The 23975-nt window shown below is 55.7% G+C and overlaps 2 protein-coding genes and 1 long non-coding RNA gene across 6 annotated transcripts in view; 1 reads left to right on the top strand and 2 right to left on the bottom strand.

Moving 5' to 3' along the window:
• Positions 1–4549, bottom strand: part of URM1 (ubiquitin related modifier 1) — a 35994-nt gene extending 31445 nt beyond the window's left edge. For both annotated transcript variants that reach the window (XR_005792735.1, XM_040482501.1), the window contains exons 1-2: positions 4455–4549; positions 251–321 (exon numbers count right to left, since the gene is read on the bottom strand). Coding sequence is in view for 1 of the 2 variants with exons in the window: in XM_040482501.1 (XP_040338435.1) it covers positions 251–321; positions 4455–4489 (106 nt within the window). In the remaining variant the exon portion in view is untranslated. The remainder of the gene's footprint in view (positions 1–250; positions 322–4454) is intronic.
• A 9-nt stretch (positions 4550–4558) lies between these two features.
• Positions 4559–13084, top strand: LOC121035063 (uncharacterized). Of its 3 annotated transcripts, none has more exons than XR_005792738.1 (3): positions 4559–5012; positions 12291–12392; positions 12875–13084. It is a non-coding gene; the product is annotated as an uncharacterized LOC121035063 (long non-coding RNA). The 3 variants fall into 3 exon arrangements; XR_005792737.1 differs by having other exon boundaries at positions 4559–5362; XR_005792736.1 differs by having other exon boundaries at positions 4559–5416.
• On the bottom strand, positions 10875–23919 carry SLC27A4 (solute carrier family 27 member 4). The gene is made up of 13 exons (XM_040482490.1): positions 23743–23919; positions 22281–22447; positions 20298–20692; positions 18728–18886; positions 17559–17628; positions 17368–17459; positions 16450–16559; positions 16030–16239; positions 15667–15793; positions 14884–15021; positions 14541–14705; positions 14301–14447; positions 10875–11752 (listed from the first exon to the last, which is right to left on the bottom strand). The coding sequence occupies exons 2-13, from the start codon at positions 22439–22441 to the stop codon at positions 11595–11597; spliced, it is 1932 nt and encodes a 643-aa protein (XP_040338424.1). The 5' UTR covers positions 22442–22447; positions 23743–23919; the 3' UTR covers positions 10875–11594.
• Positions 23920–23975: the final 56 nt, after the last annotated feature.

Below are 23975 nucleotides of genomic sequence, written 5' to 3'. Positions count from 1 at the left end.
GGCCTAAGGCTCTAGAGAGATTCAAACTTGAGTCTGTCTGAATCCAGAACCTGCATCTGTAAGGACTAAGCTATGCTATCTCCTTCCTACAAAGCTGGCTCATCCCAGAGAGGATGGTGATGCCTCCTCCTCCCTCTCCCCTCTCCCACTGGCCAGGGAAACCCTGCCCCTTCCGCCTGGCACAGGGCTGAGTGACCCCAGGCTCCTGCTCAGCGGCCCTCAGAGTGGGGCTCGGAATGCTCATACTCACAGGGTTCCTCCTGTCCAGGCAAGGTGACCTGATGCTTCTTTATGCCGTCGAACAGGAGCTCTGCGCCGCCTCTGCAAAGGAGGGCCAGAGAAAGACAGCCGGGTGAGCTCCTGCAAATACCTGGTGGAGACTGAAAACCGAAGGGGCTGGCATTAGAAGCCCAAGAGACGCACAGACCAAGGCTCAGGAACAGCTCGGGTACCAGACTGTGATGGATTCTCAAATGTGACTTCCTAATGTGAAGTGGGTGCAGATAGTCTCTACCAATAATCAAGTACCCAAAATTTGCAGACTCTCATTTTTACTCCTCCGCTTTCTCAAGAGGCGGCTTAGCATACAGGTGCAGAGAACAAGCTTTGGAGCTGTCACCCTGAGATGGAGGCCGTGCTCCACCTCTGCCTGATGCCCAGACCTTGGGCATGTGACTCCATGTTCTCAAGCCTCAATCTTTCCATCTACAGAAGTGGTGAGGAGCCAGCATCAGGCACGGTGGAGACCCTGTGTGTTGAGGGGTCTCCTTGGGCCAGGGGAGGGTTCGAAATGCCCCTGCTTGTGCCACTCACTGCTGGGCCCGGTGGGCACACCACAGTGCTGGAGGCTGAGACTCCACTGGGTTTAGCAATAACTTTGCCATTCATAAGAATATTCTTCATCTCATTTCATTCTGAGGGCAGCCCAGGTAAGGAGGAAGGGAGGAAGACATTACTAGTTGCATCTGATGAAGAAGCAGACGGAGGCCCGGAGAGGTTAAGTGACTTGTCCACGGTCACACAGGCAGTGGCTGAAGTGGGATTTGAATTCCAGCTGGTTTCTGCTTAGCCCCAGCAGCCTTGGCAGGAAGAAAACAAGACTCCCCAAAGGTCAGAAAGCCCCTTGAGGGCAGACCTTGGCTCACTTCTATGTGCCAGCACCTGGCCAAGGGGAGGCTGGGACAGCAGAGATGCTCGGAGCCAAGTCCAGAAGCCAGGGGTTTATGATGCGGACACCAGGGCTCTTTCAATGCCCCACAGTGCTTCTTCCCCTGGGTCTCCTGATTCCCATCTCGGACTTCATGTGGATCTTAACTGAGAAGGCCTTAACAGACTTTTGATGGATGTGACGCTTCCCGCTACACCACCCTTTCCCAATTTCGGAGAACAGAGATGTCCTGAGACGGTCCACTGGGAGGCGAAGGCAAGGCAAGCATTGTCATGGGGGAAACATGGGGCGACTGTCATCCAAACAAGGTCACGCTTTGTTGATGCAGAAATGTGGAGGGGGAGAGGAGGCCCATCTGTGGCCGCGCGCAGGGCCATTTCAGCTGCAAGCCTGCACAGAGCCTCCATTTATCCCCTTCCAAGAGCCTCGTTCTCTTCTGGGTGGGGGCTGGCACATGCAGCAGCTGGGGTGGGGGAGGGTGACAGGCAAGGGGCTCAGGAGTTGGGGGTCAGAGAAGAGGGGTGGGAACTGGGGGCACTGGAACCCAGGCAAACAACCAAGAGCGGCCAAACCTGGTGGTGCCAGGCTCAGAGGCCAAGGCTGTTTTTCCCTTTGCAAGCGGGTAAGGGAGAAGCAGTCTGGCTCAGAGTGACCTGTCACCACTGGGTTCACTGGCCTTCAAGGGAGGGGCTGGTGTTTGTGCTGCCAGCACATCTGGAGGGGTGGAAGGTGAACGCCCAGCCCCTGCAGAGATTCGGGAGGCGGGCAAGGGGCCTGTTTTGACCCCAGACGAGAATGAAAGCTAGATTTTCTTATGTCCTATAGGGTTTGCTGTTCAAACTCAGTTAAGGAATTACATCTAAAGACACTTCATCTTTCCCTTCACTCCCCAATTTGTGACAGGAGTGTTTCTTGGTACCAGTGGCTGGTATATACGCTCCTCAAACTGCCCTCACTTTTTCTAGCTTGTCTCTATCTGATCACCCCATGCATTTTTAGTTTTGTCTGCTGGAATGCAAGCTTGGCCTAAAACAGAGCCTGGCACATAGCAGGCACTCAAGAAGTATTTGCTGAATGAATGAAAATGCCCATTTCTCCTCCTTCTCTGGCCTCAATGGCATTGCCTCTCTTTGCCAACACCTACCAGTCTCAGGAGGAAGGATAAGAGGAAAAGGAGACGGAACCTCACATCTGGACCTCAGGGACGCAAAACACATTTCTACCGCATACTTTGAATTTTGTGTGACCTGAGACAATGCTCCGCTAAGGACACTTCAGGTGGCAAGACAAAGGATGGCAGAATTGGTTCCTGACAAGATGAAAGGTATGAGAGGTCGTCTAGAGAGGCTCTCAAAGCAGGTAGGACTGACAGGACGACATCTGGTCAGGGGCTAACCACACACTTCAAGGATCACTGTGGCACTCAGGAACAAAAGGGAGAGAATGATGGGCAAGGTTTCTTTGCAAATCTGCTCAGGTTCAGAGTGAAGGGTGAAGGAAGTCCGCGAAGAAATGGAGAAAATGAAGGAAAAGCCCGGGGCAAAAGCATGCATTGACACAAAGAGACATGGAATCTGGGTTTAAGATACACCTTAGATATTCTTGCTTCCTGAGAAGCTGCAATTCTCATGGGACATTGTGGTGGTGAGCGGAGCTATTCAAAGATGGGTAGACTGGGGGAGAAATGTTGTGGGGCTCACTCTTGCTCTTGCGGGTAAGGGAGGCTAAGGCTAGCGATGTTTAGACTAGAAAAGGGGTAATTAAGCTGGTTTATAAGTTCTCGAAGGCAAGGACCATACTTTCCTTATAGGACTTCCCCACTGCTGCCAGCACAGTACCTGGCAGACGGAAAACATTTCTGATGAACAAAAACCAGGTCTGACTCAGTGACAATGAAAGGTAAGCTGACTGCAGAGAAACCTCGATACCGGTAGTCTGCAGCTTCTCCCTTTTCAGCTCTGCTGGGGCCTGTCAAAGTAGCAGGGATCTTCCTAGAACTTCCATGCTACGGGAGGGCTGGCGTAGGGGGCATAGCCGAGCCAAGGGTCGGTGAAGCAAAATAGTGAGGAGACCAGACCAGCATAGTTCTAATTGGACCCATGGGGCCAGACAATATTGTCAATTAAAATGCAGTTAACATTCATGAGACTACCCCTTCTAAGGGACAGAAACACTGAGCACTGGAGGGCATGGACAGAGTTCTATTTATCTTTGTATCCTCAGTGCCTGGCTCACTGCCTGGCACATGATAGGCACTCAATAATGACTACTGAATGGACTATCCAGTGAAGGGAAAACATGAAAGAAACTGAGGGCATCCAATGGAAGGAAAGGCATTTATGGGTAGAGGTTTTAGATTACCATTTCAGATTTTTCCTTTCATATAAGCCTTGGCTTGTTTACCTTCACACACACACACACACACACACACGTGCACACACACATCTAGTCCCAGCTTTTTCCATGTGACTCGAAATTATACCACCCATCTCTTGGGTCTCAGTTCCTTTGCCTTCCCTCCAAGCTCTGCAGTTTCTCTCAGCTCTGAAATCACACGACAAACTCGTTTGTAGGGGATAGAAGATAGTGGCTTGAGGAGACTTCCTCCCTGATGTGTGTTTCTTCAGCTATTGGGTGTGTGTGTCCCACTCCTGCTCCTCTTGTGTGTAACTGCACTGTCAACTTATTCTCCTCCAATGTGCTATTTATTTATCCCCGTATCTTCGCCTGACTCAAGATCTGCAGAAGGCAATCAGCCAGTTTACTGAAGGACCTGAAAAAGGTTCAGGTCTGTTTAACATCCCCAAATCCTGGGAAAGAGAAGGAGTGCCGCCTTGGCCACACATCCCATGAGAAACAAGGCTCCAGGAACCGTGTAAGCGGAAATTGCTGCCCGAAGAAGAAATCTGGGGGTGAAGGGTAGTCCTTTTCGGTTCTAGGAGCTCAGATGCCAGACAAACGGGACTGGTCCAAAACGAGATTAGTAAACAAGGTAAGGAGGCCGCCTGCTAACGTCATGCCTTTTGAGTCCGGCAGGGCACGGGGCAACTGAGGAGTGCCCAGAGGACACCTCCACGCCCGGGCTTGCGCCTCTATTCCCGGACATACGGTCTCGTCGCCAAGGGAGACCGAGCCTCTCAGACTCTTCGAGGCGGGTGGCGTAGCTCTGGGAAGGCGCCAGGAGCCTCAGCGATTCGGTCGTGACAGGCCCCAAAGCAGAGGGAGGGGAGTTCCGGGCCCGACGACTTCAATCCATCCCCACAGTGGCCCCAGCTCTGTGACTCACCCGAACTCCACCTCCACCGACAAGGGCGCTGCCATGTTGAGGAAGCCGAGCTCACAGGAAATTCCCTTAAACTTCCGGCCCTCCCGCCCACTTCCGGTCGCCACGAGCGGAAGAGGCGGTGCCCAGAGGGTCATCCTCCGCAGCCATTGGAGGAAGGCCGGGAGCTAGGCGGGGAGGTCGCGGGTCTCGTTAGGGGCTCTTGAGTTGGTCACCTACCTTTCTGGGACGGGCCTCAGGGAGCTGAGTGGGCAGCGGTTTGTGCGAGCCACAGCTAGGCGGGGAGCCCGGGCATCTTTGCGTCGTACCTGTGAGCCACGTTACTGCTTATCTTGCAAAAGTTACAAGTCTGTCTTAAGCCCGCACACCGCTTGGGTGAGCCCGTCCATTCGTCTTGACTTGACTTGACTTGAATTATAAGTGACTACAAGTCTTTATTTCCAGCCCAGAAATCTCTCCTGAGCTATTGAGTCGCTATCCGGGCGCTCCTTTGGTTATCGATTTGGGTTTTACTCATTCAGCAGACATTTGCTGCACGTCCTCCGTGTACCAGGCATCTTGGTCAGTGCTACAGGTGCAGTGGTGAACGGGATGAGAAGGGTTCCTGCTTTTAGGGCACTCACAGTGTAGTGGTGGAAGCTAACTGTAATCAGAGAAACAGGTCAATCATACTAATAAATAGAAAATCTCTAACTGAAAGAAGTGACCTGAAGTTATAGGAACTTCAAAAAGAAAACCAATTGGACTGGACACAGCTAAGCAATAAAGCTGAGTAACGTAGGTGGATATGAGGGTGGAGAGAAACCTCTGAAACATTCCAATGAGGAGGACAGAAGATGCAAAGGCCCTGAGTTGGAGACCATGCTGGGACACCAAGAGAGGAAAGTGGAATTTGGGGAGCAGAGGGGCTGGTAAGAGATGATGCTAGGAAGGGGGCAGGGGCCAAATCACACCTTGAGAGCCAGGTAAGAATTTCAGTCTCTATTCTAAGAGCAGTGGGAGGCTTTTGAAAGTTTTGGGGAGGGGAGGACATTAGAACTATACTGTAAAGTACCCTTACTTGCTGGAGTGTGAATGGTTTAAAAAGAACAGGGAAGAAGATGGGAGCCTGTTGCAAAAGGCCAGGGGAGAAGTGGAGTAAAGTAGATATACTGGGGTGTCTAAATCACAACACTTCCAAATTGAACTTAGCATTGGTAGCATGTGGGGGGGTAGTCTGAAGGTCAGTGGTGGAATGATACAATGGTTAAGAGCTGGGAGTTCAGCTGCCAACTTTGTATCCAGTTCCCACCACTTCCTAGATGTTTCTTTGCATTAAGTCCCTTATCATCTTTGTGCCTCAGTTTCCTCATCTGTAAAATGGGGATAGTAACACCCCCTAACTCACAGGGTTGTAGCGAGGACTAAATGAGTTCTTGCCACAGCGCCTCCTTCCCTAAAACAGGCCCTGCCCTGTGTTCCCCATCTCAAGGATACCACTGCCACACTCTGAAACACTTAAGCAAGAAACTTTAGACATTGTTCTTAATTCTGTCCCATATCCAAATAGTCACCAATTTGAGGAGCTCCTGGCTGGCTCAGTCAGTGGACCATGGGACCTTTGATCTCGGGGTTTTGAGTTCAAACCCCATGTTGGGTGTAGAGATTACTTAGATTACTTAAAATCTTAAAAAAAAAAAAAAAAGTCATCAATTTGGATTCCTCTCCTAAAGCTGATTTTGCAACCCCAAAATGTTCCACCGCCACTCCTGGCACCTGGCACCTGTACCTGCTTCTTCTCTGTCTGCCTGCCTCCCACCTCCCTCACTGTGGCCGTGACTTCACTGTAGTTTGACTCCGTGGATAGCCCTGAGCCATTCCAATGTATTAGGCACTGTTCCAGGGCACTGGCGAAGTGAAAACAAGTCAGACACAGCCTGGTCCTCAGAGCACGAAGGAATCCTGTGGTTAATGGAAAGGCCCCATATTCATCATGCTGTGTGGGTTGGTCACTTTCCCTCTCTGGCACTCAGTTTCCCCAATCTGTGAAGAAGGTTGGGAACCAAACGATCTAAGGTCCTTTCAGCAAAAATATTCTAAGATTCTTTCACTAGACCCAACTCTTGCAGGGCAGAAATCTTGTCTGATTCATCTTTGATCCTTAGCTTGCAGTAAGGAGCTTTGTAATTGTAGGGGTTTGGTAAGTGCTTGTTGAGTGAGTAAGTGAACACCTTTCACTCCCCCGCTCAAAGTCATTTAATGGCTTCTCTTTACCAACAAGGTAAAGCCCTTGAGCCTCTGAACTCAGCTCACCTCTTTGAGAATTGAATATCCTCTCACCCCAGGAACTGCCACCTCTTGGGGCTGGAACATGAGAGCTAGGGAGCATTTGAAGGGCTTCATCCGTCTGACAAACATTCACTGAGCACTTTTTAAGTGCCAGGCCCAGAGCTGGTGCTGGAAACACAACAGTGAACAAAACCAACAGGTCTCTGCCCTCCTGGGGCTGTTGCAGGAGACAGAGATGTAAAAATGGACCTCACGGTGTGATCAATGTTATAAAGGGGGAACATGGGGCCCTGTGGGAGCTGGCGGAGCCCCCTAATCCAGCCCTGGGCTCAGAGAAGGCTTCCCAGAAGTCACACAAGCCCAAATCCAAAGGGATGGTGGGAAGGAGATGGCACCTAGGAAGGCCAGAGGAGGCATCTTCCCATATCTCAACAAACGGGTTCCTCCAGCTTCTTACATAGTCCCAGAGATTGGGAGCTCACTTCTGGGTAAGTCAGCCCATTGTGTGAATGCCTGGGTCTCAGAAAGTCCTTCCTTCTGATCGCAAGCCTACCCCACTCAATCTCTTAATTGAGGAACAATATTCCTTAATATATTCCTTAATTAAGGAACAATATTAGTTCCTATTCATATTCATTAAAAGAGCATTTATTGCGGGGCGCCTGGGTGGCTCAGAGGGTTGAGTGTCTGACTCTTGATTTTGGTTCAGGTCACGATCTCATGGTTTGTGAGTTAGAGCCCCAAGTTGGGCCCTGCGCTGACAGGACAGAGTCTGCTTTGGGATTTCTCTCTCTGCCCCTCCCCTGCTCATGATCTCCCTCTCTCACTCTCTAAATAAATAAACTTTAAAAATGTATTTAAAAAAGAGTATTTATTGAATGCCCACCTTCCACCTGCCAGGTGTTTACATGCACTACCTGATTGGCTGCTCACAGAGACTACTATTATCCCCATTTTTCAAATGAGAAAACTGAGGCTCAGAACCAGTGGTTTGCCCATGGCCCCTAAGTGTCTCATGCCCCCTAAGGCCTCAACCCCAGGTTGTAGTGCCTTCAGCATCACTGGCCCTCACTGCCTCCCATTGGGTCAGGCTCACCCAGATGCCCTCCCCTGGGATCTACACAGAAGAGGGGCTTGGGCCCCATCCCCTGTCTCCTCCAGCAGGCCGGCCAGCCCGGGCGGCGGCCTGTATCTCCTCAGAAGCTCCAAGGGAGACAAAGGCGGGGTCTGCAGGGGAGGCGAGGGCGCGGGTGCCCCCCTGCCTGCTGCCCTTTGTCTCCAGCCTGCTCCCCTCATGCGCCCCGGGAGGCTGGGAGGCGCCTCTCGCAGGCTTCCTCCTCCCATTCTTGTGCTAATTGGGTGTCAAGCTGAGATCAGTGAGAAAGAAATCCGCCCCGGCTCGGGTTAAACTGCCGCCAAAGATGAGGGCTGAGCCTGGAATATCATTAGGCTGGGAGGAAGCAGGGCCCCCTCCTCGGTGGGGGGAGGGGCCGGCCGAGCATTCAGGCCCCTTTGAAAGTCACTTGGTCACCCCCTCCCTTGCCGCCACCGCCTAAATGGGCCCCTCGGAGGTATTTAACCTTCTTCCCAGGAATTGAAAGTGATACTCCAAGCACTGGCCCGGTCGGCCACTTGCCTGTCCTGAGGGCGGTAGGACCTCCAGGGATGCTCGAGGCCGGCTCTTTCCAGCCTCTGCCGGCCCCCAGGCACTGTTGCAGATGGGAACACTGAGGCTCCAGGAAGGGGCCTTACCCCCAGAGCTGCCATTCGCAGGCTCTGTGGTCTTTGGAGAGACTTTGCCTCCCTGAGCCTCAGATTCTTCATCTGTGGAATGGGGGTAAAAATAGTAGCTGCTTTTCCTTACGGATTTAACAAACTGATGCACACGTAGCGCACTGCAAATCGCCTGGCACATAGGAAGGGCTCCATACGGTGTGGCCGTTAGCAAGTCGAAGGAAGTGGGTGTGACCCGAGGAGGGATGAGGGACCTCCTAGCAGAGCCCCCACTGTCTGGAAGTGTGCAAGGGAAAGTGCCCACAAAAGACTCATTTTTCATACTTTGCTTCAACCCTACTCCACACCGGATGCGCACTCCCCTGCAGCTTCATTGCTTTCCTAGACCTGCCCTGCAGGCCTTTACAGGTTGCTGCTACTCCTGTCTGGGATGCTCTTCCCACTCCAATTCTTGGAGAACTCTTTCTTGAATAGCCTCTCTGACCGTGAAACACAACTGCCTACCTGGCCAGCGCGCTGGGTTGGGTGCAGCTAACTACCTCACCGGCTGCTTCTTCACTCGCTAGCTCCCTCTCCCCTGTCCCCGGACAGTGGGCTCCCAGGTCTATCTTACCGTGCACCGCTTCTGCCCCTGCCCCCAGCAGGCCTTTAGACTCTGCTCCACAGATGAACTTAACGCGGTACTTTGTAAACCATGAAACAGCATAGAAACGTCAGGAAATGCCCAATAAACAGTAGCTATCGTTAAATTCACAAGCACATATTGAGAAGCTACTGTGCGCATAACTCACAGAGCCATGGTTGAGGATGACCAGAGGCAGACGGGAGAGCTCCCAAGGCCCTTCACTGGGGCGGGGGGTGAGGGGGGTGCAGAGGGGGAAGCAGTGTGGAAGTGGTAAACTCGGGCCTAGTCTGGGGTCCTGATACCTGTATATATATATATCCTTTTTCATTTTTTACCCCGTAACTGCTGTGTACTGAGCAGGTATTGGCACCAGACCCAGAGTTAAGAGACCTCCAGGCACAATGCATTTTCACAACTACCCTAAATCTCTGTTTGCAGAAGAACCTGAGGCTTAGCCTGGCAAATGGACTTGAGCACCTGCCCTTTTGAGCTGGAGGTTGTTAACCCAACCACCGCTCCATACTGCCTTTCGGTGACTGCGTTCAATCTCCAGGAAGGAATAAGGGCCCCTGGGTGGGTGGCAGCGCTATCCCATTGGAAAGTACTCACTACTAAGGGTTAGATACAAAGCTGTCAGCCAGGACCAGCCCATGGAAGTCCGACTCTGGGCCCTCAAAGACGGAGTGCTCTGGGCTGGGTACCAGCCTGGGGATGAGGCAGCCCCTCCTTTCTGCTTTTGGAGGCTGAGAAGGGCCAAGAAGGACTTCTCCAAGCTCTGCATGCCCTCTGCTGGTCACACTGGGACACTGCAGCCATGCCTACCACTCCCTCCTAACCCCCCTCAACACCATTCTCCAAGGGCCCTACTCCAGCTCTGCCCCCCATTTTCCCCTGAGCAGCATCAGATTCCTCTTTCAAAGTCACTCCCCCAGGAGGCACCCCGGATCTCACCCTGGCCCCCCTCCACCCTGGCTGCCAGCTGCAGGTCTAGGGCGGGGCCCACAGTTGGCTCCACAGGCATTCGTGGAATGGAAGCTCTGTTGGTTTTCCCGTTGCCTTCTGCACCAGCAGGCGGGTGGGGCAGCAGGAAGCAAGAGGGGCTTGGGTTTGCCTTCCAGCGCCCTGCCTCCACTGCTGTGTGACCTCAGCAAATGACAGACCGTGGTGAGGGTTAAACAGTGAAGATGAAGCCCCAGGGGCACACATTGCCCACTGCCCTGGGGTGAGTTGGACCCATTTCCCAATGGGCCACCCGTTTCCAGCCTGGGTGTGACTCCAGTGATGGGGCCCAGGAGACAGCTGGCTCTCCACTGGCGCTGCTGATTGCTGCAGCTCTGGTAACACCACTCCAGGAAGCTTTTTCCTGGACTCTGCCCCAGCTGGTCAGGCAGTCCTGCTCTGGCTTTTGCACAGCCACTGAACCCCTGGAGAAATGCACCCCAGGCAAGGCGAACAGCACAAGTGAGGGTCTGGAGATGGGATCCCATCCTGGGTTAGAGTTTTCTCCCTCAAAGGCTCTGAACAGCCCTTTCCTCAAAATGGGTCCCTTTGTTCTCTGAAATCCTCCTGATTACTCCCCTTTCACAGAAGAGGAGACTGAGTCACTTGCCCTAGGCCACGAACTCAGAAGTGACACGGCTGGTTTGGACTTTCAAGCTCACACTATTAAATACTTTGCCAACTCACTGAAGGCATCTTAACCGCTATATCCCTAAGTCGGAGTGAGTGAGTGGGCCGGAGGGGCAGGAGGTGGGGCCTGAGCAGGTAGGGTGAGCTCAGGTGGCACGCACACAGGCTAGGGGGAGTCAAGGCAGTTTATTGGCCCCTGAGTGACCCCCTCTACCCCTGCTCCTCTCATAACCGGCCCAGGACTGAGATGGAGAAAGTGACACAGACAGACCTACAAAGAGAAAGGTCCCACCTGAGGGGCAGCCAGGCAGCCACCGAGGAGAAGGATGGTGGCGGGGCGGGGCGGGGGGCTCAGTCCAGACTGCCTGCTGCAGGTCAGGGTGGTCCTCCTACCCTCCCTGAGGCGCAGGCAGTGCTGAGCGACACTGGAACAGCTCCAGGGCTAGGATCCTCTTCGGCCACCTGATCAACAGCCACTGCAGCCCCTGCCCACTCTGCTGGCTTCCTGAGTCTGGGGGCTTCTGCCCTGGTCCCATTTACAAGCTCCCGGCTTTTGGGGGAGTGCTTGGCGACCCTCCACCTGGCCCTGCCCTGACCCAAGACGTCCTCCTGAGGCACCCAGTCCATCTTAGCCTGGGGCCTAGAGGCCCCACCTGGCCTCGAAGACGTAATGCGGACATGAGGCTTTCACAGAAAGCCCTCTTGGGGGGGCAGGGGGAGGTGGCAGTGAGTCACTTGGCAGTTTTGATGGGGAGGGGGTCAGCACCTCGGGGCGGAGGTGCTGGGCCCTGCTTGCTTTGGTCTGGCATCGCCCATGACCCCTCTGGGGTGGGAGCTGGGGCTCTGGATCCTGCACCCACTGGCCCTTAGAGGGACTCAGGGGCAAATCACAGCTTCTCCTCGCCTGCCTGGATGCGGGCGTAGGCCTCTTGGTCCAGCGGGATGTAGCGGCCCTTCCGGGTATCCAAGTAGAACAGTGGGTCTCTCACAACTGATGGGTCAAAGCCTTCCTTCCGCAGCTCTGTCTTCTGTAGCTTGAAGGTCCCTGAGGGAGCAATGGGGATGGATCAGAGGGTGCAGGGCAGGGGCCTGGGCCTCAGGAAGCTGCCCACCAAAGTTGAAGAGGGACAGAGAAGGAAGGCTGGAGAGAACACGGGAAAGCGGCCTAGAGCACGGTAGGGCCAAGCCCTTTACAGTTTGCAAAGGAGGCTCCAGTTAATTACATTATATCCTGCTTTTCAGAGCAGCCCTGGTGAAGGGGTGGGGGTGGGGGGCTGCATTACCCGTCTTCTTTTTGCAAATGGGGAAACTGACAACCAAAGAAGGGAAACTATCCATCTAAGGCCACACACACTGAGTGACAGCAGAGTGAGGACCGGAACTCAGATCTGGGCTTTGAGCACCTCCCAGGGAAGGGCATGATCTAATTTAATCTGCACATCAACCCCAGAGGCAGGTGCTCAACACTCTTCTATGGATTCTACGATGCATGTCATTTTCAGCTTTTAACATATCTGAAGTCGTTTCAACAGGCAGCAATGTTTTCTCAGCACTCGTAATGTAAATTCCCCATCTCTCTTCAGGGGCATCACCCCTACAGGGCAGGAGAGACTGGCGCAGTGAGACACGCCCCCGGGGCCAACATCACACAGCTCATCAACGCTGGAACTGGGATTTGAATCCAGGTATGTATGACAAATTGCCCGATTCCTTCCCTCCCTGGACGCGTACTCCACCACCCTGTGGCTTGGCCATGTCTCCCAGCAAGAGCTGGAGTCTTTTTCCATCCCCCACCTGAACCCAGACTGGCCTTGTGACTTGCTTAACCAACAGAACATTCGAGTGCTGGGTCTAGGCCTCGAGGGGCTTTGCAGCTTCTACTCCCTCCCTCCTGGCAGTGCCTGACACCGGTGTGGTCTCTGAAGGCTGGGAAACGACGCAGAACAGAGGGGAAACATCCCAGGAAAGCCCCCTGGGCTGGCACTATCCAGTAGGAGAGCCACTGGCCATACGAGACCACACACATTTAATTAAAATTAAGCAAAATGTCAAATTCAGTTCCTCAGTCATACCGGCCCCATTTAAAAAAGCGCTCAGTAGCTACGCAGGGCTAGTGGCTGCCGTGCCGGTCAGCGCAGGTAGAGAACATCATCATCCTCACACACAGGTCTGTTGGCCAGCGCTGCAGAACCAACCGGCCGGGAGCCAGACGGGTGGGTAAGGACATCATCCTGGCCCCTCCAGCCCCAGCTGAGTCACAAGCGATGGCAGCTCTTCCACTCCAGGGGGGGCCAGCAGAAGAACTGCTCAGCTGAACTTGACCCCAAATAGCTGACCCACCACTGAGAGCAAAAACATGACTGTTTTATGCCCTAAAGTAAGTTTTGGGGTGTTTGTGCTGTAGCAAACCCTCTGAAACCTGAGGGCTGACAGCTTCCCTGCCTCTCCTGCACAGAGAAGTCAGCTGTCACCCAAAACTCAGGAGCTCTCAGGCTCAGTCATACACTGTTTCAGGTGCTCCTAGGGGCCTACTACCTGGCAGGGGCCACCTCGGTCGGGGCAGGCCTTCCAGCAGGGCAGGGCTTGACATGATGAGCGTATGGGAGGTGGCCTGAGGCTGAGCAGGGGGAGAGTCCGGACAGGGCAACAAGCACTAAGGCAAGCTGGGGGCAGGACTGGGCAGGACCCCCAGACTTCCTGCCCATCAGGGGACCCGTCAGTGGTCCAACAGACAGAGGCTGGCACTGCCCTGCTATGTGACCGTGGACCCACCACTCACTTCTCGCCTGGACAACAGCAAGAGCCCCTCACTCGTCTCCCCACTCCCCTGGAGCTGTCTGCAGCCCTCTCCTGCACTCCACATGGCATCCAGAGGACTGTGTGGAACATGCACCTGACATAGGTCACTGCTCTACTCAGACACTTCTGTGGCTCCCTACTGCCTGGACATAGTCCAGGCCCCTCCCCAGCCCACAGAGTATTCTGGTCTCCACTGACCTCTCTGCCCCACCTGACATCACTGCCTGCCCCCACCCCCCCTCCCTTGGCTCCAGCTTTGGGGGCCTCCTTTCCTTCCTCTCTTGGCCAAGTGCCGTCCTGTCTCAGGACCTGCCTGGAATGCCTCCCACCCCACAAACCCCGCCCTTTCATTCAGGTCTCAGCTCAAACATCACTTCCTCAGGGGGGCCTCCCAGGCACCCCACCCCCATTCATTTGCTTTTCTGTCAGTTTGATCTGTATTCTGTCCTTTACATTTGGAATTCCGTGTCCTCTGCTGCCTCCCCTACCGCTGAACAGGCTTCAAGAAGGCAAAGGTCCCATCAGAATTTGTTACCTATATCCCCAAAGGCCTAGCACAGAGCCTGGCAGGCACATAGTAGGTACGCAGTAAACATTCGTCCCGCTAACGGACGTATGAACCTTCTCTCTCTGAAGGCTCAGTCCATTCACTTGTACACAGGGAGGTCTGCTTACCAACGACACAGCAATGCTGTGGGTAAAGGTCAAATGACAGCCGCCCGGGTCTCTCCAAAAGGAACCAAGAAGGGGCACAGGCCTGGGGCCTGTAAGCTGGAGCAGGGGAGGGGACATACCCGTTTTGTGCAGCTCAGGCAGGAAGCGCAGGAAGATGGGGCGGGCATACAGGGGCAGCTCCTTCTCCAGCAGCTGTGCAAAATGCTCCAGGTCACAGCTGCCAGCAGGGTTGGCCACCGCAGCCATTCCAGCCCGGCCCTCGGTTCCTGGAGGCAGCAGCACGGACCGTGAGGAGCTGGCTGTGCCCCCTGGGGGTGCCTCCCACCCACACCTGGCAGCTCCCACCAGCCCACAGATACCTGGCACCCCGACACCATACACTGCCACGTCGGCCATGTCCAGCAGGCGGCTGAGTGTGCCCTCTACCTCGGTGGTGGACACATTCTCGCCTTTCCAGCGGAACGTGTCTCCCGTGCGGTCTCGGAAGTACAGATAGCCCAGCTCGTCCATCACCAGCACGTCACCTAGGGGGGCGCTGTGTGAGGCAGGGCTGGGGCCGGCAGGCCTCACCGGACCCCGGGATCTGCTGGACAGGGACGGCTGGGACTGGGGTGTCCTGGGGCAGGTGTTCTCTGCAGGTGGGCGAGGGCCCCTTCATTCCTCTCCACCCTGCCCACCCCAAAGGGGCTGGTGCCCACCCACCGGTGAGGTAGGCCTGGTCTCCCTTTTGGAAGACGTCCTTGGCAATCTTCTTATTGTTGGCACCCTGGTTGAGGTAGCCGTCAAAGCGCCGCAGGGGATCCTGCTGGATGATGCGGCCCACTAGCTGGCCTGGCTCACCTGGGTGCAGGGAAGGGTTAGGGTTAGGCCTCCTCCACCACCAGTCCCCCCCTCCCCCCCGCAATGTGCCCTGCATCTTGATTTGACTTCTGTTCACACTGCTTCCCACAGAAACGCTGCCCTGCTCCGGTGCGGGAGCCCGGAGGGCAGGGAGCTTCTCTGGGCGGGTCTGCGGCACATGGGCACTCAGTAATGTCTGAGTAACGCCTGTGAGATGGAAAGATGAACGATACGAAAGGGTGGCCAAGCGCTATGGGGACAGCCTGACCGGGGCCAGCACTCCTTGGGCCCCTGGCTCTGTTCAGAGAGCGGTCCGTTCTTTACCATACGTGACCCCCGGGGCAGCCGCAGGAGGCAGCGCCGCCATCAGCCTCACTGGCAGATGAGGGGACTTGGGCACAGAGCTAAGGGGCTGAGCCAGGATCAATCCCAGCGTCCTCCACACGACAGTGAGTTAATTGACTGATGGGTAGAGAGGACAAGGAATGGAGGGACAGACGGATGAAGAAAGAGGACTCGTAGCTCTAAGAGAAGAGCTGAGTGACAGCCACTGGTCAGAATAAGGGCTTCCCACTCACCCATCCCAGTCCCATCTCCCAGGCCAACCTCCCCTGCTCTGCCCACACTTCCAGCCCCGGGGCAGACCTGGCTGGCAGGGAAGGCAGAGGCCATTGGGCCCCCGGATCAGTTCCATGGTGTCCTCGTTGACTCGCACCAGCCGGATGGGGTACACAAAGGACAGGATGCGGCTGTTGAAGCCACATGCCCCCACCTGCAAAGGCCAAGACTTGGACCTGGGCTCTCCCGCCACAGGCCTGAGACTAGGCAGTGTTGGGGGGCCTGGCCCTCACACTCCCATGACTGCCTTGCCCTAACCGGACAGCGGAGGCTCTGGTGCCCGCCACCCTCTGTGCTGGACCCTGCCCGCCCTAACCAGACAGTGGAGGCTCTGGTGCCCACCACACTCCACACTGGACCCTGCCCGCCCTCCACCGCCCCACTGCCCACCTGGCTGTCGAAGTTGCCCACACTGCAGTTACACTCGGTGGCCCCGTAGAACTCGGCCACCTGGGGGATGTGGAAGCGGCTAGAAAAGTCGGTCCAGATGGACTGGCGGAGGCCGTTGCCGAGTGCCATGCGCACCTGGTGCTGGTGCTCCGCCTCCCGGGGCGGCTGGTTCAGGAGGTACCGGCACAACTCGCCGATGTACTGCACAATCTGTGGGTGGACCTGGAGTGAGGCTGGCCCGTGGCTGCTCTCACTTCACCTCCCAATCCTGTAGGCCCCGGGCCTCAGCCTCCCCATCCGAACAGTGGGAATGTTGCCCCCAGTGAACAACTGGCCTTAGCTGTAAGACTGACGTCCCCGAGTGGGGCTGCTCGGTCACAAGGGGACAGGGACGGCTCATCCCCTGCCCTCCTCACTCACTGTGCAGTTGTACTTAATACAATCGTCCCAGAACCGGGAGGCTGAGAACTTCTTCCGGATCACCACCGTCATGCCATGGAGCAGGCACTGCCCGATTCCCACAATGTTTCCTGAAGGCGAAGGGATGGGCCATGGAGGTCTGGGAGCCAGGAGACCCCTCCCTCCAGAGCCTCCTCTTGTCCAGCCCGTCTCCTCAAAGGCCCTTCCCCCAGTCCCTCTTTCCTGTCCTGTTCCTCCAGCACTAATCATACCTCTCCCCTAGTCTTCCATGGCTCCCCAGTACCTCCCCAGTGTGGGATCAAGTGCATACTCCTTAGACTGTTCCCTGGGACCTCTGGAGCTGGCCCCAAGCTCCTGCTCCTGTACCTGTAATGCTGCCATTCATCCAGGGGGGAACAAGCTAGCCCACCTGGCTTCTGCACCTCACATCTGCCTGACTTGAATGCATCTCCTCCAGGAAGCTTTCCTGGCCATCACTGGGCTCTTCTCTTGAGCTGAGCTCCTGCTCCCTGCCTGTCTCCGCACTCACCATGTCATTTCCTGAATTAAAGTCAGGTTGGGGTTCCATCCTTCATCCTGCCTTAAATACACATCTGACTCTAAGCACCTTGAGGGCAGGAACTATATTTATTCCATCTCTGTCTTCCCTAAAGCTCCTAAGACCAAGCAGCAAGTGTGTGCACACCCATGAAAATGAACAGACTAACCCAGGTGTCCTGTGTGTTGCGGACACACAAGCTGTGAGGTTCACGTTGCTGTCTTCATTCAGAGGTCCAGTCAATGGCTACCTCTGAATTTTAACCCAGATTTGACTCCAAAGCTCATGTGTTTCTACCACAAGATGCTGCCTGCTGAGGGGGTTGGGGGGGCTCCTGAGGCCTGGGGTGCCAGAGACTGAGAGGAAGGGCCCAGTACTACCTGCTGAGTGGTAGAGGGGCAGGCAGTCATAGACAACGTCGTCCGGCCGCATTCGGAATCCGTAGTACACCAGGGCAGCCATGCGGTAATACCTGGAGGGCACAGAGTGTTCGGTGGGCCCTGGAAAGGAGGAAGAGAGGCCCCTGGGTCCCACCACTCCCAGTCCTCCCCCCAGGAGCCTTGCCCCTTACCTGCTGTGCACCACAATGGCGGCTTTGGGCATCCCTGTGGTGCCTGATGTGTAGATGTAGAAGAGCTTATCTAAAGAAAACAGACACATAAATGGCTTTGAGAAGGGACAGCACAGGGCTGGGGAGGCATTATCTGCAGGAAGGACAGTGCCCAGGGAACTTCTGTACCACAGACCACTTCTCCATCCCACCCTGTAGCCCAGGTCAGGGGCTGTCACATTAGTTTCCCCACTGGGCTGGGGGTTCTAGGTCAGGAACGCTGTGGGACAGCTGCACGCTGTGTGTCAACCATCTCATGCCCTCTGGATGCCTGCTGATGCCAAGGGCTGGACACCATGAGGACACCAGGCTGACCCAGACAGACACCCTGTCTTCAAGTAGCTTACAAAAGCACCGGGAGACAAAATCCACGTATGACAGAGATGAAATGACCGCAATGACAAGGACCGGTTACTGAGCACTTCTTGTCACACCCTAGTTTTCCACTGTTATCTTTTACAATCTTCAAAGCCACTCCATAAAATAGGTTCCATTACCACCCCTGATTTTATAGCTGTGGGAACCGAGGCTCAGAGGGCAGCTCAGGTGCTCCGGGACACGAGGGAAGCAGAGGGGCTGCTGAATGTGCTCAGCACCAGCTCTCGCCCTCTGGGTGGCGCAGCAAGCTGGGGGTTCCATAGGGCAGGGTGGAGCACAGAGGAGAGGCTACAGGGTCAGACGGCTGCCTGGAGGAGGGGATGGGCAGGCAGGACAGTCTAGGGCAGGGAGAGGATCGCAGGCTGACAGGGGCCGGCACCAAACAGGTGCTGGGTGAATATTTAGAGGGTCTTGCCCCCGGTCCAACCCCAGCCGAAATTCAGACCCAGCAGTTTCTTGGGCTCCACGTGATCTTGCACATTTGGGCAGCGATGAAGGCTCGTTCAACAAGTCCAAGAATCAGGTTTTGTGAGCTCCCGAGTGCTTGGCACCGTGCCTGGCATCTTCAGCTCATTTAACCTTCAGAGTGACCCATAGTAACTGTGCCCATCTTCCCAGATGGAAAAAGGTAGGTGATATGACTCACTCCAGGTCACATGACAAGTCTGCAGGAGTATGCAGGCCTCCCGCCCTGAGGTCAGCGCTCTGTCCTGGGCCCCTCTGAGAACCCCTCTGTGGGGCAGGGGACTCACCTGTGAAGCCCTTGTCAGGGCTACTGGGCAGGTGCTTGGGGGCATCTTCCAGCAGGGGGTCCAGGTGCTCTGTGCCGACGGGCACCGTGCCGGGCTCCCAGGGGCCGGAGCAGAAGAGGCTGAGCGAAGGGTCCAGGCTGGCATGGATTTCAAAGATGGCTGTGGGGAAGACAGGGCTGATCAGGGGGCAGGCCAGGGACCCCATGTCCTCAGGACCTCTGCTTGTGTCAAGGCTGGCATGTCATCAGGGGAGACTGGCTGTGTGTGGGGGGCACGATGGTGAAGCACCAGCCTCATTGTAAGAAAGATGCTGACAAGAGCAACGGCTCCCTAGCTGCTACGGAGCTACACGGCGGGCTCCTTCCGTGTGCTCTCCTGCTCACACAGCCCAGGTACCAACGGCAGCCCATTGCGTAGATGAGGAGACGAGGCTCCCAGGACGGCAGGGCCTGCTCACAGCTAGAATGACCAGCTGTACCGCACACCAAGGTCTGTGTCTTTACGCACTGTGCCACGCTCGTGTGTGGTTGGAAAGGAGGCATGGAGGGTCAGAGGGTGGGAACCTTCTCTCAGGCTCCCCTGTGCACTACCACGGTCCAGGTGCTCACCCGCACCAGGCACAGGCCAGTCCCGGCCCCCTCAGCCCCACTTCCTCGGCCTCCCTTTACATTTGTCCAACCCTCTCCCCTCTCCCTGCTGCATCGTTCCTCTCCCGTTCTGCATTTCAGTCACCTTCCCTGGCCGTCCTCCCGCACCATAGCCATGCGGGACAGGGGACACTGGTCAAGCCCAAGATGAAATCCTGCCTCTGTGTGACCTTAGATGATCTCCTCACACCACTCGGAACCTCTGTCTCCTCATCTGTAAAGCCGAGACAGCCATCCCTACTTCAACAGGCTTTGTGAAGATTAGAGCTGCTTATTAAATTTTTTTTAACGTTTATTTATATTTGAGAGAGAGAAACAGAGCACCAGCAGGGAGGGGGAGAAAGGAAGGCACAGATTCTGAAGCAGGCTCCGGGATCTGAACTGTCAGCACAGAGCCCGGCGCGGGGCTCGAACTCACGAACTGAGATCATGACCTCAGCTGAAGTTGGACGCTCAACCGACTAAGCCACCCAGGCACCCCTAGAGCTGCCTATTAAAGCACCAAGCTCAGTCTTGGTCAGCGCTCCACACCGCGGCAAGTAACATAAACTCTGCCAGACAGCAGAAAAGAGATTGTTTCCATTTTATAGATGAAGCAAATGAGGCCTAATTACTCATAAGAATGGTTACCATCATAGCTGAGGGCTCACCTAGCATCAGCTACTTTGTTAGTGCTGCAGGCAAAGTATCTTCTTAAAAACAGTTATGTGGTAGGTAGGACAGTGAGAAAACAGAGACACAGACATTTCCAGTCTCTTCCTCAGGATCTCCAGCTTACCAGTGGCAGAGGCCAGGCCATCGGACACCAAGGCTCATGCCCTTAACCTCTGAACCACATAGCCTCCCTCAGGCCCAGAAGGGGGCTGTAGTCTGTGCCAGATGCTGTGGGACTCCCTGCCTGACCCCACACCCCAGGGGCTCACCTGGAGCCATCTCACTGCCAAAGATGAGGACCTTGGCCTGGGAAGTGGTCAGGCAGTGGCGCAGGGCGTCCCGCCGCAGGTTGGTGTTGATGAGTGCTGCCTCCACACCCAGCTTGGCCATGCCCAGCCATAGGCCCACGAACTCATTGCAGTTCTCCATGAAGAGGGCAGCCACGTCGCCCGAGGCCAGGCCCTGAGCCTGTAGGAAGTTGGCCACGCTGCTTGAGTAGTCATCCAGCTGGCGGAAGGTCCAATGTGTGTCTGTGCCCTCAAAGATCAAGGCTGTTTTGTCAGGGTGGCGCCGGACCGTGGAGGCAAACAAAATGGGCACTGTCCGCCGCTCCTGCAGGTACCGCCGGACCTTTGCCTTCACCTTCAGGAGCACTATGCCGCCGCTAGGTGGGAGCAAGCAAGGGAGCTGTGACCGCTGGGGTTGGGAGCAGGGTTCCCGACACCCTGGCCCAGGCTGCTGTCCCACGGGCCTGAGGCTCCTGAGCCCGATCACTTGCGACACTCCCGTTTCCCAGCACCTGTGTGCTGGGCACCATTACAGGCACCAGCCCACTGATGCCTCACAATAACACCAGGGACCCCGGGGGGTGACTCCCTCCTCAGTACAAGGGAGAAAGCGAGGCCCTGCAGCACCACGGCTCGCCCAGGCTGCGACAAGCTAAGATCACAATCTCAGTCCTCTCTGGCTCCAGAGTGTAACACCCAGGACCCTTGAAGCTCTTCTTGGAATCTAGTGTTCTGTCAGAGTCTTCCAAGATTCTGGGGCCCAAGTCAAAGTCCCAGCCCATCTGGGACCTCCCACAGCCCTGTACTGCAACCTCTCCAGACCACTCTCACAGTAAATAAAGGATAAGTTTGTGATTTGTTCGGTCTCCCTCCCTGTGAGCCCAGCAGGGGCTCCATCCTGCTTACCCCCTGAGACCCCCCTGGGTCTCACTCAGTACCGGGCACAGAGCTTCACTAGGTGATGTGGAGTCACTTGGCAATATCCCCTTTTCCTGCCTGCCCCTGCCACTTCTGACCCCTGAACCCTCCTAGCTCCCTGACTTCTATGCCTATTCTGTTGTATAAGTACCACGTGCTAACCAATTGCGCCACTGGAGCTCCACTCTTCGATGCCTGCTCCCATCACCTGGATGAGCCTTTTAACTATAGCTCTTTGTCCTCCAGGCTTCCCTGATTCCCCAAGGCTTATGCCTAAAGCCCTCTCTCCCTGCTCCATACTCTCACAGCTCTCTGCTACCACCCCTCCTGCAGTGGCCACTTGATACCTCCTTTTGCAGTCAATTCAGATGAGCGAGCTGCCTGTTCTGAGTGTGCGTCACTGTGCCGAGCACTGGGACACCACTGTGAGCAAGATGGCCAGGGTCTCTGCCCACACAACATTGTGAGTTTAGGGATTTACTGTATCACCTTCTCATCTCCCTGACCAGACTGAGCCGGGCCCAGGACTAGGTCTCCCTTGTTCCTCCCTGGGTCCCAGAGCCAGCCCGATGCCTCGCACAGAGCAGGTAGAAGTGGGTGTTTCTGGCACAGGATGGCCCTGTAGACCCTACCTGACTTTCTTTGGGGAGCAGGTTCCTCCACGCATCTGTTTCAGGGCCCTGCTCTGACCTCTGTGCCCTCTTAGACTCATGCCAACCCAAGGTACAGGGTCCTTCCCACAGGGTTCCTCTTCATCATCTCACTAATTAAAACATGTCCTCAGGACTCTTTGTAGATGTCTTCTCAACACACCTGGCATTCAGTGCATGTCCTGGGCCCCTAAGTCTGCCCTAGGCTAAACAGCATCAAGTTAGGGAGATGCCCTAGGAGAAGACTTTCATCTTGGAAGATGGAGATACCAGGTACTACTGCTGGGGGAAGGAGGTAGAGCAGAGGTTCTTCCTCTGGGGCCCAGGTGCCCTGGTCTGGTCTGGAGAAATCTGGGGAATTAGGGAGACCCCAAGATGGGCTGGACCAAATACTCACAAGACATCACGCCTTATGGTCTTGATGAAGATTCGGACAAAGCGCCAGCCTCCAGATCCCAGGTAGAGGAACAGCAGGGAGAACCCCACTTGAGTCCAAGGCAATTTCAGCACCAGCTTGGAGAACAGCAACACCCCCACCAGAGACGCCCCGAGCAGCATTGCGGCCTGTGGGCACAGAGCAGTCAGTGGAGCCAAATGTCTATGTCCCCTACCTCCTGGCCTAGGCAGCTACTATGATCCTAAGGGTCAACCTGTAGTGAGGTGAGGCTTAGCCATACTGAGTAGGCAGCTGAGGATGGGGTCCCTTTCCACAGCTGTCTTGAAACAGGCTAGAAGCACGGGACTAGAGATGAGTAATTCCATGGCTGAGATGCAGAGGCTAGATTCTAGCCCCTTAGTCCTCCTACGACTCTTCCAGTGACCTTGGGTAAGTTCCTTTCCTACTTTAGGCCTTAGTCTCCCCCTCTGTGCTATGGTGTAAGTGAGAATTGCTCTTGGAAGCCCTTCCAGCCAAAACAGGACAGTCTACCCTCCTGACATCTAGGATCTTGAACCAAAATGTCTTGGAGGGGGTATTAACTTAAGCGTCTCTGGCTTGACTCCTCATCCAAATACTCAAGGATGGGTCTTTGGGTCTCTGGATAACCAGGCCAAGCCACAACACCCAAAGGGGAAAGCTCCCCGGAAAGGGGCCTGGCGGAGTCTCTGCCCACAAACTCGCAGGGTGCCATGTTTCTGCTGGCCCACAGAGGGCGACAGAGCAAACAGGTTAGAGCCTGGAGGTGCCTGAGAGATGACCGCCTAGAGGGGAAAGGTGATTGAGGGAGCACAAGAGGGCACTGAAGGCACCCCCTTACAAACACACTCAGCAAGCCATTTACATGCATCTTTAGGGATTGGGCTATAGGGGAAGGGGAACAGCTGACTGGACTGAGATTAGGAGTCTTGGGCTCTTCTCCTGGAGCCTTAGGGACTTGCTCAAGAGGAAGCAGATGGGACTGCGTTTTCTTGCAGGGTTCTCCGATTCGTGGGTGGGGGCTGAAGGTCACGGCTGTGATGTAGCCTGAGAGTCTCCAAACCAGTATGAGGACACGGTCTGGACCACAGGGAGCCCTTACATGCCATCTCCCCCTTCTCCACGGGAAAATCAAAAGCCGGGAGGGAGACCAAACCAGCACTCCTAAATCCAATGCCAAGGTCTCTAACATCCTCAGACCTCCCAGAACCGGCCAGGGCAGAGAACAGGAACCCATCCTGGATGGCTGGGGGATGGGACGAGAAGGGAAAGGGATGCCGAGATACCTCGCGCCCCCGTCCCTAAGGAGCCAGGGCAGCAGAGCGCCCGGCAAGGAGACACAACAGCAGGGCGCGTCCCTCATCCCAGCCGGCCGCGCCACCTCCCCAAGACTCAGCCGGGCACATTCCCCGCCCGGGGACCCACTGGCCTGGCTTTTGCTCACCCAGCGTCGGCCCCGCCGCGCGGTGCCCCGTCCAGATGCGGCCTGGCTGCGGCAGCGGAGTGGGGAACGCTGGGGGCATCAGCCGCCCCTGGGCGCGCAGAGCCGAGTCTCAGCAGAGCTTTGCCGGCTCTGCGCCCTGCATGGCCCGGCCGCCCGGCCAGCCCCGCCTGCCGCCCGGCCCCGCCCGCCCGCGGCGCTCCTCCCCCGCCCGCCTCCTGCAACCCCAAACCGGC

This window comes from Herpailurus yagouaroundi, unplaced genomic scaffold, assembly GCF_014898765.1.
Source record: "Herpailurus yagouaroundi ecotype Mexico unplaced genomic scaffold, PumYag 160, whole genome shotgun sequence".
In the NCBI taxonomy this organism is placed as follows: Eukaryota; Metazoa; Chordata; class Mammalia; order Carnivora; family Felidae; genus Herpailurus; species Herpailurus yagouaroundi.
Note: the sequence above shows the minus strand (reverse complement) of the source record. Positions and strands in the feature narration are given on the sequence as shown.

Bases quoted from the DNA above. Each gene is read 5' to 3' on its own strand.
- SLC27A4 (XM_040482490.1), bottom strand. From the start codon at position 22,441: ATGCTGCTCGGGGCGTCTCTGGTGGGGGTGTTGCTGTTCTCCAAGCTG. The intron at 16,240-16,449 runs GTGAGTGAGGAG...GTCCACCCACAG, and splicing joins GTATTAAGTACAACTGCACA to ATTGTGCAGTACATCGGCGA. The intron at 11,753-14,300 runs GTATGTCCCCTC...TTGCTCCCTCAG, and splicing joins GCCTGAGCTGCACAAAACGG to GGACCTTCAAGCTACAGAAG.